We start from the raw sequence: 11,675 nt of genomic DNA, 5'->3' as shown, positions 1-11,675 counted from the left end.
ACCTCACCATTTCGACTTTAGAAATGCAATGGATAAGCGCAATAATAAAGCACAAGACTTTTGCTTGAAAGTTTGTTAATAAGAGCCTAGCCATCTATTTCTCTTGTGTTTTGGAAATCAAACACTGGACTTGATCGATGATTTTTTTATAAAAAAAAAACTAAAAATAAAAATTTACATGTTATAGGTTGAAAAATGACTTTCAAACAAAATGCATGTATGGATCCAGGCAAGAAGTTGAGAGTGCTATAATGAATCAAACTTTAAACAAACAATGAACATTTACTGCTACATACGAGAATACAATTCAATTGCAGTTAGGGGGATTTAAGCACTTGTACACTGCTGATGCAGGTTGTTTATAAGTCGGCACGCTGCTAGCATCTATGTATCTGACTTCGCCCGGCCCATAAGCAAGATCCCTATGCCTGCAAATGTTTGAGAAGATCAGAAACAGTTTCAAATCTGCAAGAACTAGAAGAAAACAGCACAAAACATATGTTCTCTTGAAATACTTGCCTGCGAAGTTCAAGTCCTACTATACCGGCTTGTAGCACAGACAAGTTATCGGAATCTGGGGACACAATAATCACCGTGTCTTCAGAATATTGTGTTTCAAGAATCGACATGAGTTGTGTCACACGAACAAATACATCCTGTACACTTTCGTTTGGTGTGCCATCATCAATTGGAGGTGGCTTGATATTCGGAGAAAGGCTATCCGAGGCATATACCTAGGCATGGTTTCAAGGAACAATTAAACGATTTTACTTTAGTATACCGTTCCTTGTGATCTTTCATGCAAATAAATACATATCCGATGTATTAGGCATTACCTCGGAAACAGAATCCAGTTCCTTTCCTTCGTATGCTCCCAACCCCCGAGCATCCAAGAAGCTATACTCTGGTACTATATGACTGTAGACAAATTTGAAAAGTTTCTGGTAAGAAGAGTTCATTCCAAAAGTATTTAATTAATCCAAATGGTCATTCTAAACTAGATTCCTGCCAAATAAAATAAGCTTCCAAAAAGAAGAAAAATGTTTATCAGAGTCATACAAGCAAACGTACAAAGAGAAGGAATTCAATTGCATTTAAAATTAAATTGGAGAAGGAACAATGAAACTTATATTTTAGAAAAGAATTGCACTTAAAATTAAAATTTGTTCGATTGAAGGGTGACTCTTGCTTGCCTCTCAGGTCCACAATGCCTTCGGCAGTTGAGGACTTGCAAAAGTCTTCATCACCCACATTTTTGGATACAAAACAAGACTTGTTCATCGTGATATAAGAAGTGAAGAATACGACATAATTCAAGCATCCTGGATATGAAGCTTGAATTGTGGACAACACAGCTTGCATTCAAAAAGTACTCTGTTTCATTAACAATTTCAGAATATGATATGATCACATATTTCAATACCACATCAGTTCAATTGTTGCAACGGATTCAGTAAAAGGAAAAGATATATAGAAAGAAGATTAGAAAAAAAAGAGGCAATTTTCATGTAGATTAACAAACAAGGCTAGGAAGAGTGCCTAAGTCCTCGTAGTCGAAAAATAAGATAATGCAACTCTCTCATCCATTTTTTCAAAAACTTATCCCAACAATTTCAGCTAAGCATCGGTTTTACTCGTAGTCGCAAAGCGCAGATTCCAAATAGGCTAACTACTTAGACAATGGTGAATGCTTAAACACAAAAACCATAACCCTGAAGGTGGCAGACGATCAGACTCCACATCCAACAACAATCACTGCAAGAAATTGTAAGGAGACCTCGGGCAAGAATTATAACAATGTTGGGGACAATATTTGACACCATATTTGACACTAATAATCCAATATAAACGCGAACGAACAAATCAACACCAAAAATCATCGTCTGTTACCTTCTACTAACACCGTTAACTGCAGCAATTATTTCAGCAGCTTGATACGCCCTCTGAGTTATAGAAGGCCAAATCCAACAGTTGCCTTCACATGCCCCCATTGATTTCAAAGCCAATGCAGCTTTCACAGCCTGTTTCTTCCCTATCTCCGATAACCCGTTATCCATCGATGTTTTAGTCACTGGGTTCGTGTTAATGATCCCAGAAGTTTCATATTCCGACTCCCCTGCTCTCACCAAATAGTACCTACTTCCATTCCAAAAAAAGACCCATAATCACTAAATCCACGGATGCCGCAAACCAAGAGAAGCATACCCAAACTTTAGTTGAAGTGAGGTGAATAGTTAGCATTACAACGGCAAAACAGAAAATTTACAAATGAAAGGGACAACTCACCCAGCTGTCCAGCAAACCTGAGAACACTAAAATTCTAGAAACAGTTCGATAAATTAAAAAAACATCAGCAAAAGGAGTCATTTTTGAAAATGGGTTCACCGGGATTCAAAGAAGCAGTTACCAGACACATGAAACTGGCTACTTCCATGATCAATTTCAGAAAATAGAGTCAATATCAAGCACAAGATACAGAACACACTTGTCTTTGCATGAACGTAATGCGGATAATTACTTATTGACAAGGCGAAAGGGGGGCATTTGAAAGAGCCCACGTGCTTGGGAAACTGGCAAAGCAACGGGGTTTGCAACATTTCTTGTATTATTAAGTTGAGGAAATGAGACGAACGGCGTGAGAGCAATGGACAGAGAAGTAAGAAAGTCGCGACGAGTGAAGGGTACGATTGGGAAGAGTTCTTGATTCGACGAAAATGGGGGACTTGATGGATTTGGATTCGACGAGGTTGCAGGTTTTGAAGATACGACGAACGTTGTTGCAGGCATTGCGTTTGTAAGATGCGAAAGTGTCTTTAGAATCTTCTTCGAGCATCGGATTTGAAGGCTGTGAACACAAATGTCTTTGCCTTTATAATTACATTTTGATCCTTACAAGGCAAAGAGATTTACAATGTGCTGTGCCTTTATTAAAAACTAGTATCTAGGCGCACCCAATAATGTGTATAATCCAATTTAATTTTTTTTTTTCTTTTGCTTGGAGAGGAGATCGTGGAGACTTCGTTTTATGTCGAGGATTTTGATGTCAGATGAACTATACAAAATGTTTTTTTTGTGCAAATATAAATCCAATTATGTAAACATCAACCAATTATATATGGTGAAAATCCAGAAAACCAAAATTTCAATTTGTATTTTCATATTTTGAGTAATAAACTAAATAAAATTGTCATTATTTGGTCAATGTTTGCAATTTCAACAATAGGTGGTGTTGGGGGGCAAAAAAACCGAGTATAATGCATATACTAAACCGGACGGTCACATCATTTTCACCAGGCTAGTAAACTGTGAGATGAGTATGGATAATTCTCGGCTAGCTCATATTTAGATATAGAAAATGTGTTCAGAACTCATGATCTCCGATAGCCACACACGATCGATGCAACGAAACTTGACAAATTGCTACAACATTCATATCACATTTCAAAAATATCACTAGCCCACGAAAGGAGAAACTGAAAAGCCATTTGGATGATGTTGAATTTGTTCACAGATGAGCATGCCAAATCTTTGCAACTTCAAAAATCATGTCTGATAAAAGTTTGCAATCAGAAATACAGCAAACATTGATTTGGCGACAAGAAATAAGGCCTTGAAGATGGTGTCTATATGGTAAAGTTTCAAAACAGAGAAGTATTAAAATGAATAAAGGTCATGTAGACTTGGCCTCGTTCTTCTCAGTGTTCCCCTCCAGTTCTCTCCTTAGCTGCAGAGAGAAATCATCATTGAGATCATCATCATCCCAATCATCTTCCCATTGCTGCAGCGCTTCTTTGCCTTCTTCTTTGTCCTCCAAATCTGAAAAATACATTGCCACGAGCATAAAAAACACAGAAAATTCACAAATAGTGCCAGATAATTATAAGTATCATTCAAAAAACAAAGTTGGGAGTCTCCATGGTTGAGCCCACACTTCAACATTCTATTAAAAGAAGGGTTACAAGGGAGAAAAGGTAAGATAGAAGAAAGAAAACCATTGAAGAAACATCCAATCAACCGACAATTTGTACCACAATCTAGTTACAGAAATTATCGTCTCAGGTACAAAGAAAGAGTAGTAGACACCTGCCCAAAAAAAATACTAACCATCCAAAAATGATGTTTGTTCTATTTCCATAAATAAGAAAGAAAAAAATGAGTTGATTATGGAGATTCATTATTCATTCGTCTTATTTGTCAAATGATTCAAATAAGAATCAAGCCACTGAAAACATATGTCCTGGCAATTCATAGTTTCATACATGACCATATATTCATTAACTTTTGCTATTATGCTAAGCATCCCTACAATTTCATATAAACGTCCAATGCGGTAAATGGATTCTGATCATCAATGGACAATGACAGTGAAACCCAATGAAGGGATTGACCTATTAGTTGTAAGGCTAAAATAATGGCAAGGATAGGGTGCAGGGAATGACTTGGCCGGATGGTCCAAAGCCCAGGAGCATCCATATGTTGGAGTTGAATCATGAACATGAATGTCCTCCTGTTAGAATGAATAGTATAACAAAGGAGGTCGGACAAGAAAAGAATTAGATGCAACTCCAGATCATTGCTTTTGCCATCTTCTTTTTACCTAAAATTGTCACTATGCATCCGTTTCATTTATTCTGAAGTTACAACAAATGTTGAAACTTATGCCACCAGTAAAGCTTTACAGCCCGTAAAAAGTTTACAAAATCTGCGAAACCACTAATTACAAATAAAATGTATTAAATGCTAATTGGTGAAGCTCTAGCAGCTCGACATTATTACGCTTGGTGCCTTCAACAAATCTTATTTTATTTTCAACATGCCAGTCATGCCTCAAGGACTACACATAGCCTCAGACTAATTCTCAAGGCTAACAAGTACCTATCCAACAGCCTATTTTCTCACCATATGCAATAAAAAAAACTCACAACTACCAGAAACAGAAGCAAGCAAACTAAGGTATGTTTGGAAATGCTTCAAAAAAAGTGATCCTCAAGCTTGCAAAATTTTCTGTTTTTTTAAAACATTTCCAAACACTACCTAAATAAAACAACGGCAGCATCAAATAAAGTGCGGAGGATAGACTACAGAGGACTTGATTTTGCATACATTGGACGAATCTCAACTAGGCAACAAGTTTCAATCAAAAGAATGCCAGCCCATCAACAAATTGAAAAGAAAACATTCAAAACCGTCAAACCCATCTGTAAAATACGCCATATTCAAATAAAAGATAGTAAAACCATTCAAGTGCCAGAATACATAAAATATAGGGAAAAGGTTTCGAAATTTTACCATAATCAATCTCAAACTCCTCAAACTCGTCATCGTCTTCAAATAGATCAATTTTTGCTTCTTCTGTTGCTGGCTTTGGTTGTTCAGTCGCCATTCCTACTGTGTAACGAATATAAACCTCAGTATCCCATCACATAACATCATTTGAAGCATATCTCTTAAGAAAAAAGAGAAACATATCTTCACAGCATACACATGCATTCAACGCATAATACACAGAATAAATCAAAATTCAGTTCGAAACCTAGCTTGTTACGGTTAATATCAACTTGTTCGCAGATTCACGGATACTAGAAACCTGAGAAATACGAAAGGAATCAACTTACTAGATGATACCGCAGATTTGGATATAGCTTCTCTAACCTAGACGGGAACTCGAAATTCGTAGATTAGATTAGGAATGGGATCACAAAAGTACAAACGACGTCGCATATCAGCAATGTACACTGGCCTGGATTTCATATGGAACTCTTGGAGTGAGAAATTACACTTTTGCCCAATAGTAATTGGCAACTTTCTTATGGATCCCTGGTAGCCCTAGGTGTGTTAAGGGGTGCAAATGAGTTGAGTCTCATGTTGATTGTTTTCTTAGATTTCATATTGAACTCTAAGAGTGGGAAATTACACTTTTGCCCAATACTAATTGACAATTTTCGTATGGATTCGTGGTAGTCGTAGGTACTAGTAGGCTAGTAGGGGTGCAAACGAGTCGAGTCGAGTTACATACTACTCGAGTTCGAGCTCGACTCGTATTTTATCTACTTGATCTCGAGTTCGATCGAGTAATTAATTTCAAACTCAAACTCGACTCGTGTATATTTTGAACTACTCGAGCTCGAAAAATAAACTTATATATAAATAAATAAATAAATATATATATATATATATATATATCGATATTATATATATTATATTTATATGTATATAATCGAGTAGCTCGCAAGCTACTCGAACACATACATATAATACTCGAGCTCCATTATAGATTTGAGTTTTGACTGAGTCGCTCTTGAGTCGCTCATGAGTAACTTGACTCGTTTGCATCCCTAAGTATTAGGTACACTAAGATAATAATGAATAGATTAGGGAAAATATAGATGGCTGAAATGAAATGTATAGATAATTAATAAGTAATAATTAATAAAAGAGAAAAAATTATTTTGATACACGAATTATTGATAAAATGTCAAATTAGTACATAATCTATTGAAAATGGTTTAATTGATAAATGATTCAACTAAAAAATTCAATTTTATCCTTTATAAAATTGTTTAAGTCCAATTATTTCAGTAAATTCAACTAAACTCACATTTTTTTAAAAATAATTTTTATTGATCAAAAATGAAAAATAAATTCATATTTATTTAAAAATTATAAGAAATACGTATTTTAATATTTTAATAATATATTTTATATTTTAATCATTAATAAATTATTTTTATTCAAATATAATATATTTTGAAAATATAAATAAATAATAAAATGCATGTTTCTATCTATATCAAATTATTATCATTTTTATAAAAAAAAATTCGATGCTACACAAATGACGAAACCTTGTTATCTGAAGAAGATCTTTCGCGTGCTCCAATCAATTTGAGTAAAATATGATATAGGAAGCCAAGCGTTCCTTACATATACAATCCAACAATGTCAAAAAATGATATTAGAGGCGCCGAAAGATGCCCGGCGAAAATCCTCCGACGCTCAAGTAAGCGATCTATCCAAAATACGCACTCACAAAAACCAGAGAGCTCTTAGAGCATAAATTGAGAGAAAGTGAGAGAATACCCTCAAGAATGGGCAGGAGTCTCCATATTTATAGAGCTCTTTGTGCATGGGTCATGAGTCCTCCAAATATATAGACTCTCCTCTTGGACTCAAGCACATGGGCTTAATAAATGTGATATTATTTAATATACCCAATTTATATCTTAATTACCCTTAATTAATGAGCCCGTTTGGGAACAATAGACATTTTGAAAAAAATACTTATTTTTTTAAAAAAATGTTTTTTCTTAAAAAGTTACGTGTTTGGTTACAATAGACGTTTTAAAAAAAATCACTTATTTAAGCCCAAATAAGTGCTTTTTTAAAAGCCAAAAATTTTGACTTTTTGGCTTCTACTTATGTTTTAATTTAAAAAAGTACTTTTTTAACATTCATCTAAACACTAAAACTACTTATGTTTTTTTAATAAAAGCACTTTAAAAGGCTGAACGTATTTAAATGTTTTTTTAAGCCAATAACTTTTGTTTCCAAACGGGCTCAATATCTATCACTATCAAAATGATATAGAAATTCATGGTCCTCCGAATATATGGACTCTCCTCTTGAGCTCAAACACATGGACTTAATACATGTGATATTATTTAATATTACCAATTTATATCTTAGTTACCCTTAACTAATATCTATCACTATCAAAATTGATATAGAAATTATATGTTAATAAAATTATATTCAATAAATCAATCTACATGATTAAAATATATTTAATTTCACAATAAAAATATAATAAATAAATATTTATTTATATTTAAATTCAAACACGAGTAAAAAAAAATATAAAAATACAAAAATTTAAATCAAATGTAAAAATTTTAGGTCTTTAGAATCAAGGAACACGATAGAATGAGTTAGATTTTTTTCTTGCCTTGCTAATTGCTATATTCTTAAGAGAGAGATTCTTTTGGCAGTCTTGCAGTTTTTTTTGAAAAAATAATAAAATAAGAGAAATTTGATATAAATGACTTGTGACAATTAAAACTTGACAGAATGAAAATTGTAGTAGTTGTGTCATTTGATGTAGCTTAGTTTACAATTTTTCAAATTTTCGTGTTGACATGTTGTGCCAATTTTTTTTAATAAATAAAATTTTATTATTATAAATTAATTATACTAGGCCTTACAAAATAAAATAATACATCATTCTATTTAAATCAGAAATAAATTAATAGTAAGAAAGTGGAAATGAGGTCCACAAATATTTCGGTGATGAGATATAATTAGATAGTATTTGGGAGAGCTTTTAAGAAGCATTACTCAGTTTTTTTTTTACAAAATTTTGAAATTTTGTGAAGAAGAAGTTGAGAAATACTTTCTAGAAGCTCTCCCAAATACTATCTTAATAGTGGAATGTAAAATATTTGAATAGTAACGTAAAACAATAAATTGTAAATATTTGAAAAAAAATGTCCTGATGATTGTGAATGCCCTAATGCAATTGACCTTTCTAAAGAAGATGTGAATTCAATTACTTGGTGCAATATATAATCGTTATATTTACAATATTAAGCTAAAAGTTAATTATATATTGAAAATCATTTATTATTATTATTATTATTAATAAAATATATTAGTACTCTTCTTCTGACGGCTAATTCCTTTCAGCGTTCTACAGGGCCCCACCAACGATGTTAAAAAGTACACGGTTCACCATTTTGTTGAGACAAAGAGCAAAGCCTGCGCCCACACAAGATGCCGGGCCCGGGCCCTCACATGATATACACACTCGGGTCGGGCCAGGCACTTCTTCATGCAACTAACGGGAGGTTCGGGCCGCACCACTGCCTCGTGTACACGATCAACTCCTTCTTCGGGCCGGATATGGGGTATTTCGCCGAGTGGTTAACTTCCACGCTGGGTTTGGGCCGGGCTTTGGGATCCTCCGTCGAGCCGTGGATACACGACCCCTTGTACTATGTTCTGATCCTGGGTCTTCCTCTAACGCTGCTCTACTGTTGGGCTTCGAGAATTCTCCTCCGCAAGGGTCTTCTTGATTCCGCCTCCGGGGTCAGTATATATATGAACAAAGGAAAGCGTAATCAATCTAGAATCATCACTTTTATGACAAGTTTTCAGCTGAATTCAGCTCAATTATGGATGCTTCTTGATTTATGATTATCCGTAGTTAGAAAATTTTGAATATCTTGCAGCATATATTATGGTGTGATTATTCTGAATTGTGCATGGTTGTTTGATAGAGAAATTAAATATCGATCTAGGGTAGGGTGCACTCGGGATTTCTGATGAAGTAACAGGGGAAAGAATAGTTGGCTTCGTGCAGCAGCATATATATATATCTTAGCGAACTCTTCTTGGTCTCTTTTAAAAATATGTTTGCAATTGCAAATATGGAGGTAGAAATTCGGAATCGTGTGGTATTATGTGGATAGCAGATACAAATGTAAGTTAGTAGGAAAATTTTCGAGTTTACGGGCCGATTTGTCAGTTTCCTCCGACTCCGCCAATCCGCACGGTCGCTGTAATTTTGTAAGGATCATACTTTAGTAACTATTTTACATACAGAAGGTATCTGGATGTCTGAAAGAGATTCATATGTGGTTGAATTGAATGACCGCAAATGCATTACAAGACCCTTGGACATATGTAGCCATCTATTTGAGAATTCAAAATCTTGTTGAGGGCATCGATAGATGTTTGTAGTCTACTAATCAAGAATTTTATGGTGCAGATACCGCTAACGAGGAGACAATGCTTCTTGTTGTTATCGGCGGGATCATCGCATTTTTTCTTGGATCACTTGTTTGAGGTAATATACTATGGGAGTAGACATCCGACCAACAACCAATTGTTTGGCTGATTTTAATAGATATTCTGAATAGTTTGCATTTTGAATGTTAGTATTATAAATAGGAATTATTATCTTCATAGTTCACACCCATTCAAATGGCCGTATTGATTAAAACCGTGAGGTTACCATAGTCCATTAAAATTTAAAAAGTCTTTAGACTATTATTCCTTGTCATTAATTATACAAATTTGGGGAAGCATGGTATTCTAACATATACACCAATCATGCATGGCTTCTATAGTGGTTAAGTATTAGATGGAAGGGTAATATTTTGTGGGTTGAATTAAACTTTAAAGGCAAAACATAATATGTCAAATTGAGCCAGAGTCCTATCAATAGACTTCATGTCCATGCTGAACAAAGGGCACCATTGTTAAGTAAATTTGCATCTGTATTGATTGAGCATTGACATTTTATTTTCCATTATAGCTCAAAGTTATTTCCCTGATTCCGATATTCGTTCTGCATATGCACAGACATTTCTTTCTTGTTGGTGGTGACTCGTTTAGTTTACAGGAGAATGGACATTCTACAATGTACACTTGGATCTTAAGCACTGGTTGGTGGAAGAGCCGAGCCCCGATCAACCCTGATGCTGTCGTTGTAATCGCCTTTCTGTGCACAATCTTGATCTGTGGTTTTGTTTATATCAACAGGTTTTACTTACTCTGTCTTAAAACAACCATATTGCCATTGCTTCGTCGGGTTTCAAACATCGTTGTTTTGAAGTTTGTCATTTGGGATTGTCCAGCAGATTGAAGCCATTGGAATCACTGAGAAAACGAACCGAAAGATCCTCGAGGTTAATCCTCACAGTCGCAATCGTGTACTGCCTATGGTGTGCGATCCAGGTTTATCTGGTTAGACCACCGCGGCCAGCGGTCGGGGAAGAGGCTGATCTTGGAGTTCTTGTGTTTCTTGGCATCTACTTCTTCTTGCCTTACTGGTTGTGCATTCTTTCAATGAATCCACCACCAAAGGAGTTTCAAGATCCGACCGAGCAACTTCCACTTTAACAATCAAGTAAAATAGTAGAAATGTTTTGGCATCCCCGGGACTAGTGTATTAAATGAAATTGTTAGATAATTTTTTTGAAACATTTTTATTTATTTTTTTCTTAATGAAAAGAATATATTTTTAAAACAATAATTAAAAAAAATATTTGTAGGTGACGTGCACCTTTAACATCCCATTGCTCATTGGACCATGGACATTGATAATAAAAATTTCACTACGTTATTTATGCTTATGCATGTATCTTATATTATATAAGATATTAAAGTTGTGCATAGGGTAGACAAAACAATGTAATATTATAATTTAAGGTATCTAAAGACTAAAAACATATATCAATAGTAATCTAAATCAAAGTTCTAAAAATCGCGAAATATGACGAAATATCAGTGGTCAAACTTCACAAGACACAACCTTAAGCAAAGTTTGTTGAAGCTTCACAAACTTAAGCGAATTTAAAACAAACTGAAACGTGAAAATCATTTTTTAATTTTTTTAATCATTTTAGTTATATTAATTAATTAATAGAATAATTAACATATAAACTTAAAGATTTTAAGAATAAATACATAAATTTTCAAGTTATTAAAAACGTAAGTCTTAAAATAACAAATTATCTAGAATAAAATGTTTGAGATCAAGTTTTATCTCTTATTAGTTGCAAAGAAAAGAAATGTACGAAGCAAATTTAATTTTGACGCATAGGAGGTGTTTTTTTTTAAAAAAAAATCTTATATTATTAAATATTTATCATTTAAACTAAAAGTTAAAAGTT

The 11,675-nt window shown here is 34.1% G+C and overlaps 3 protein-coding genes across 5 annotated transcripts; 1 reads left to right on the top strand and 2 right to left on the bottom strand.

Moving 5' to 3' along the window:
* Positions 1-225: 225 nt before the first annotated feature.
* On the bottom strand, positions 226-2,817 carry LOC140882884 (uncharacterized). Its single transcript, XM_073289120.1, has 5 exons — positions 2,519-2,817; positions 1,891-2,136; positions 837-918; positions 520-734; positions 226-428 (listed from the first exon to the last, which is right to left on the bottom strand). The coding sequence occupies exons 1-5, from the start codon at positions 2,785-2,787 to the stop codon at positions 308-310; spliced, it is 933 nt and encodes a 310-aa protein (XP_073145221.1). The 5' UTR covers positions 2,788-2,817; the 3' UTR covers positions 226-307.
* Positions 2,818-3,434: 617 nt separating this feature from the next.
* On the bottom strand, positions 3,435-5,751 carry LOC140882885 (protein DELETION OF SUV3 SUPPRESSOR 1(I)-like). 2 transcript variants are annotated; one of them, XM_073289121.1, is made up of 3 exons: positions 5,616-5,751; positions 5,290-5,388; positions 3,435-3,816 (listed from the first exon to the last, which is right to left on the bottom strand). In XM_073289121.1, the coding sequence occupies exons 2-3, from the start codon at positions 5,381-5,383 to the stop codon at positions 3,671-3,673; spliced, it is 240 nt and encodes a 79-aa protein (XP_073145222.1). In that variant the 5' UTR covers positions 5,384-5,388; positions 5,616-5,751; the 3' UTR covers positions 3,435-3,670. The 2 variants fall into 2 exon arrangements, with proteins under 2 accessions (XP_073145222.1, XP_073145224.1); XM_073289123.1 differs by having other exon boundaries at positions 5,290-5,385; positions 5,616-5,709.
* Positions 5,752-8,754: 3,003 nt separating this feature from the next.
* LOC140884733 (uncharacterized) lies at positions 8,755-11,069 on the top strand. 2 transcript variants are annotated; one of them, XM_073291581.1, is made up of 4 exons: positions 8,755-9,084; positions 9,767-9,844; positions 10,403-10,542; positions 10,641-11,069. In XM_073291581.1, the coding sequence occupies exons 1-4, from the start codon at positions 8,770-8,772 to the stop codon at positions 10,900-10,902; spliced, it is 795 nt and encodes a 264-aa protein (XP_073147682.1). In that variant the 5' UTR covers positions 8,755-8,769; the 3' UTR covers positions 10,903-11,069. The 2 variants fall into 2 exon arrangements, with proteins under 2 accessions (XP_073147682.1, XP_073147681.1); XM_073291580.1 differs by having other exon boundaries at positions 10,638-11,066.
* Positions 11,070-11,675: the final 606 nt, after the last annotated feature.

This window comes from Henckelia pumila, chromosome 2, assembly GCF_033568475.1.
Source record: "Henckelia pumila isolate YLH828 chromosome 2, ASM3356847v2, whole genome shotgun sequence".
Classification (NCBI taxonomy): Eukaryota; Viridiplantae; Streptophyta; class Magnoliopsida; order Lamiales; family Gesneriaceae; genus Henckelia; species Henckelia pumila.
Note: the sequence above shows the minus strand (reverse complement) of the source record. Positions and strands in the feature narration are given on the sequence as shown.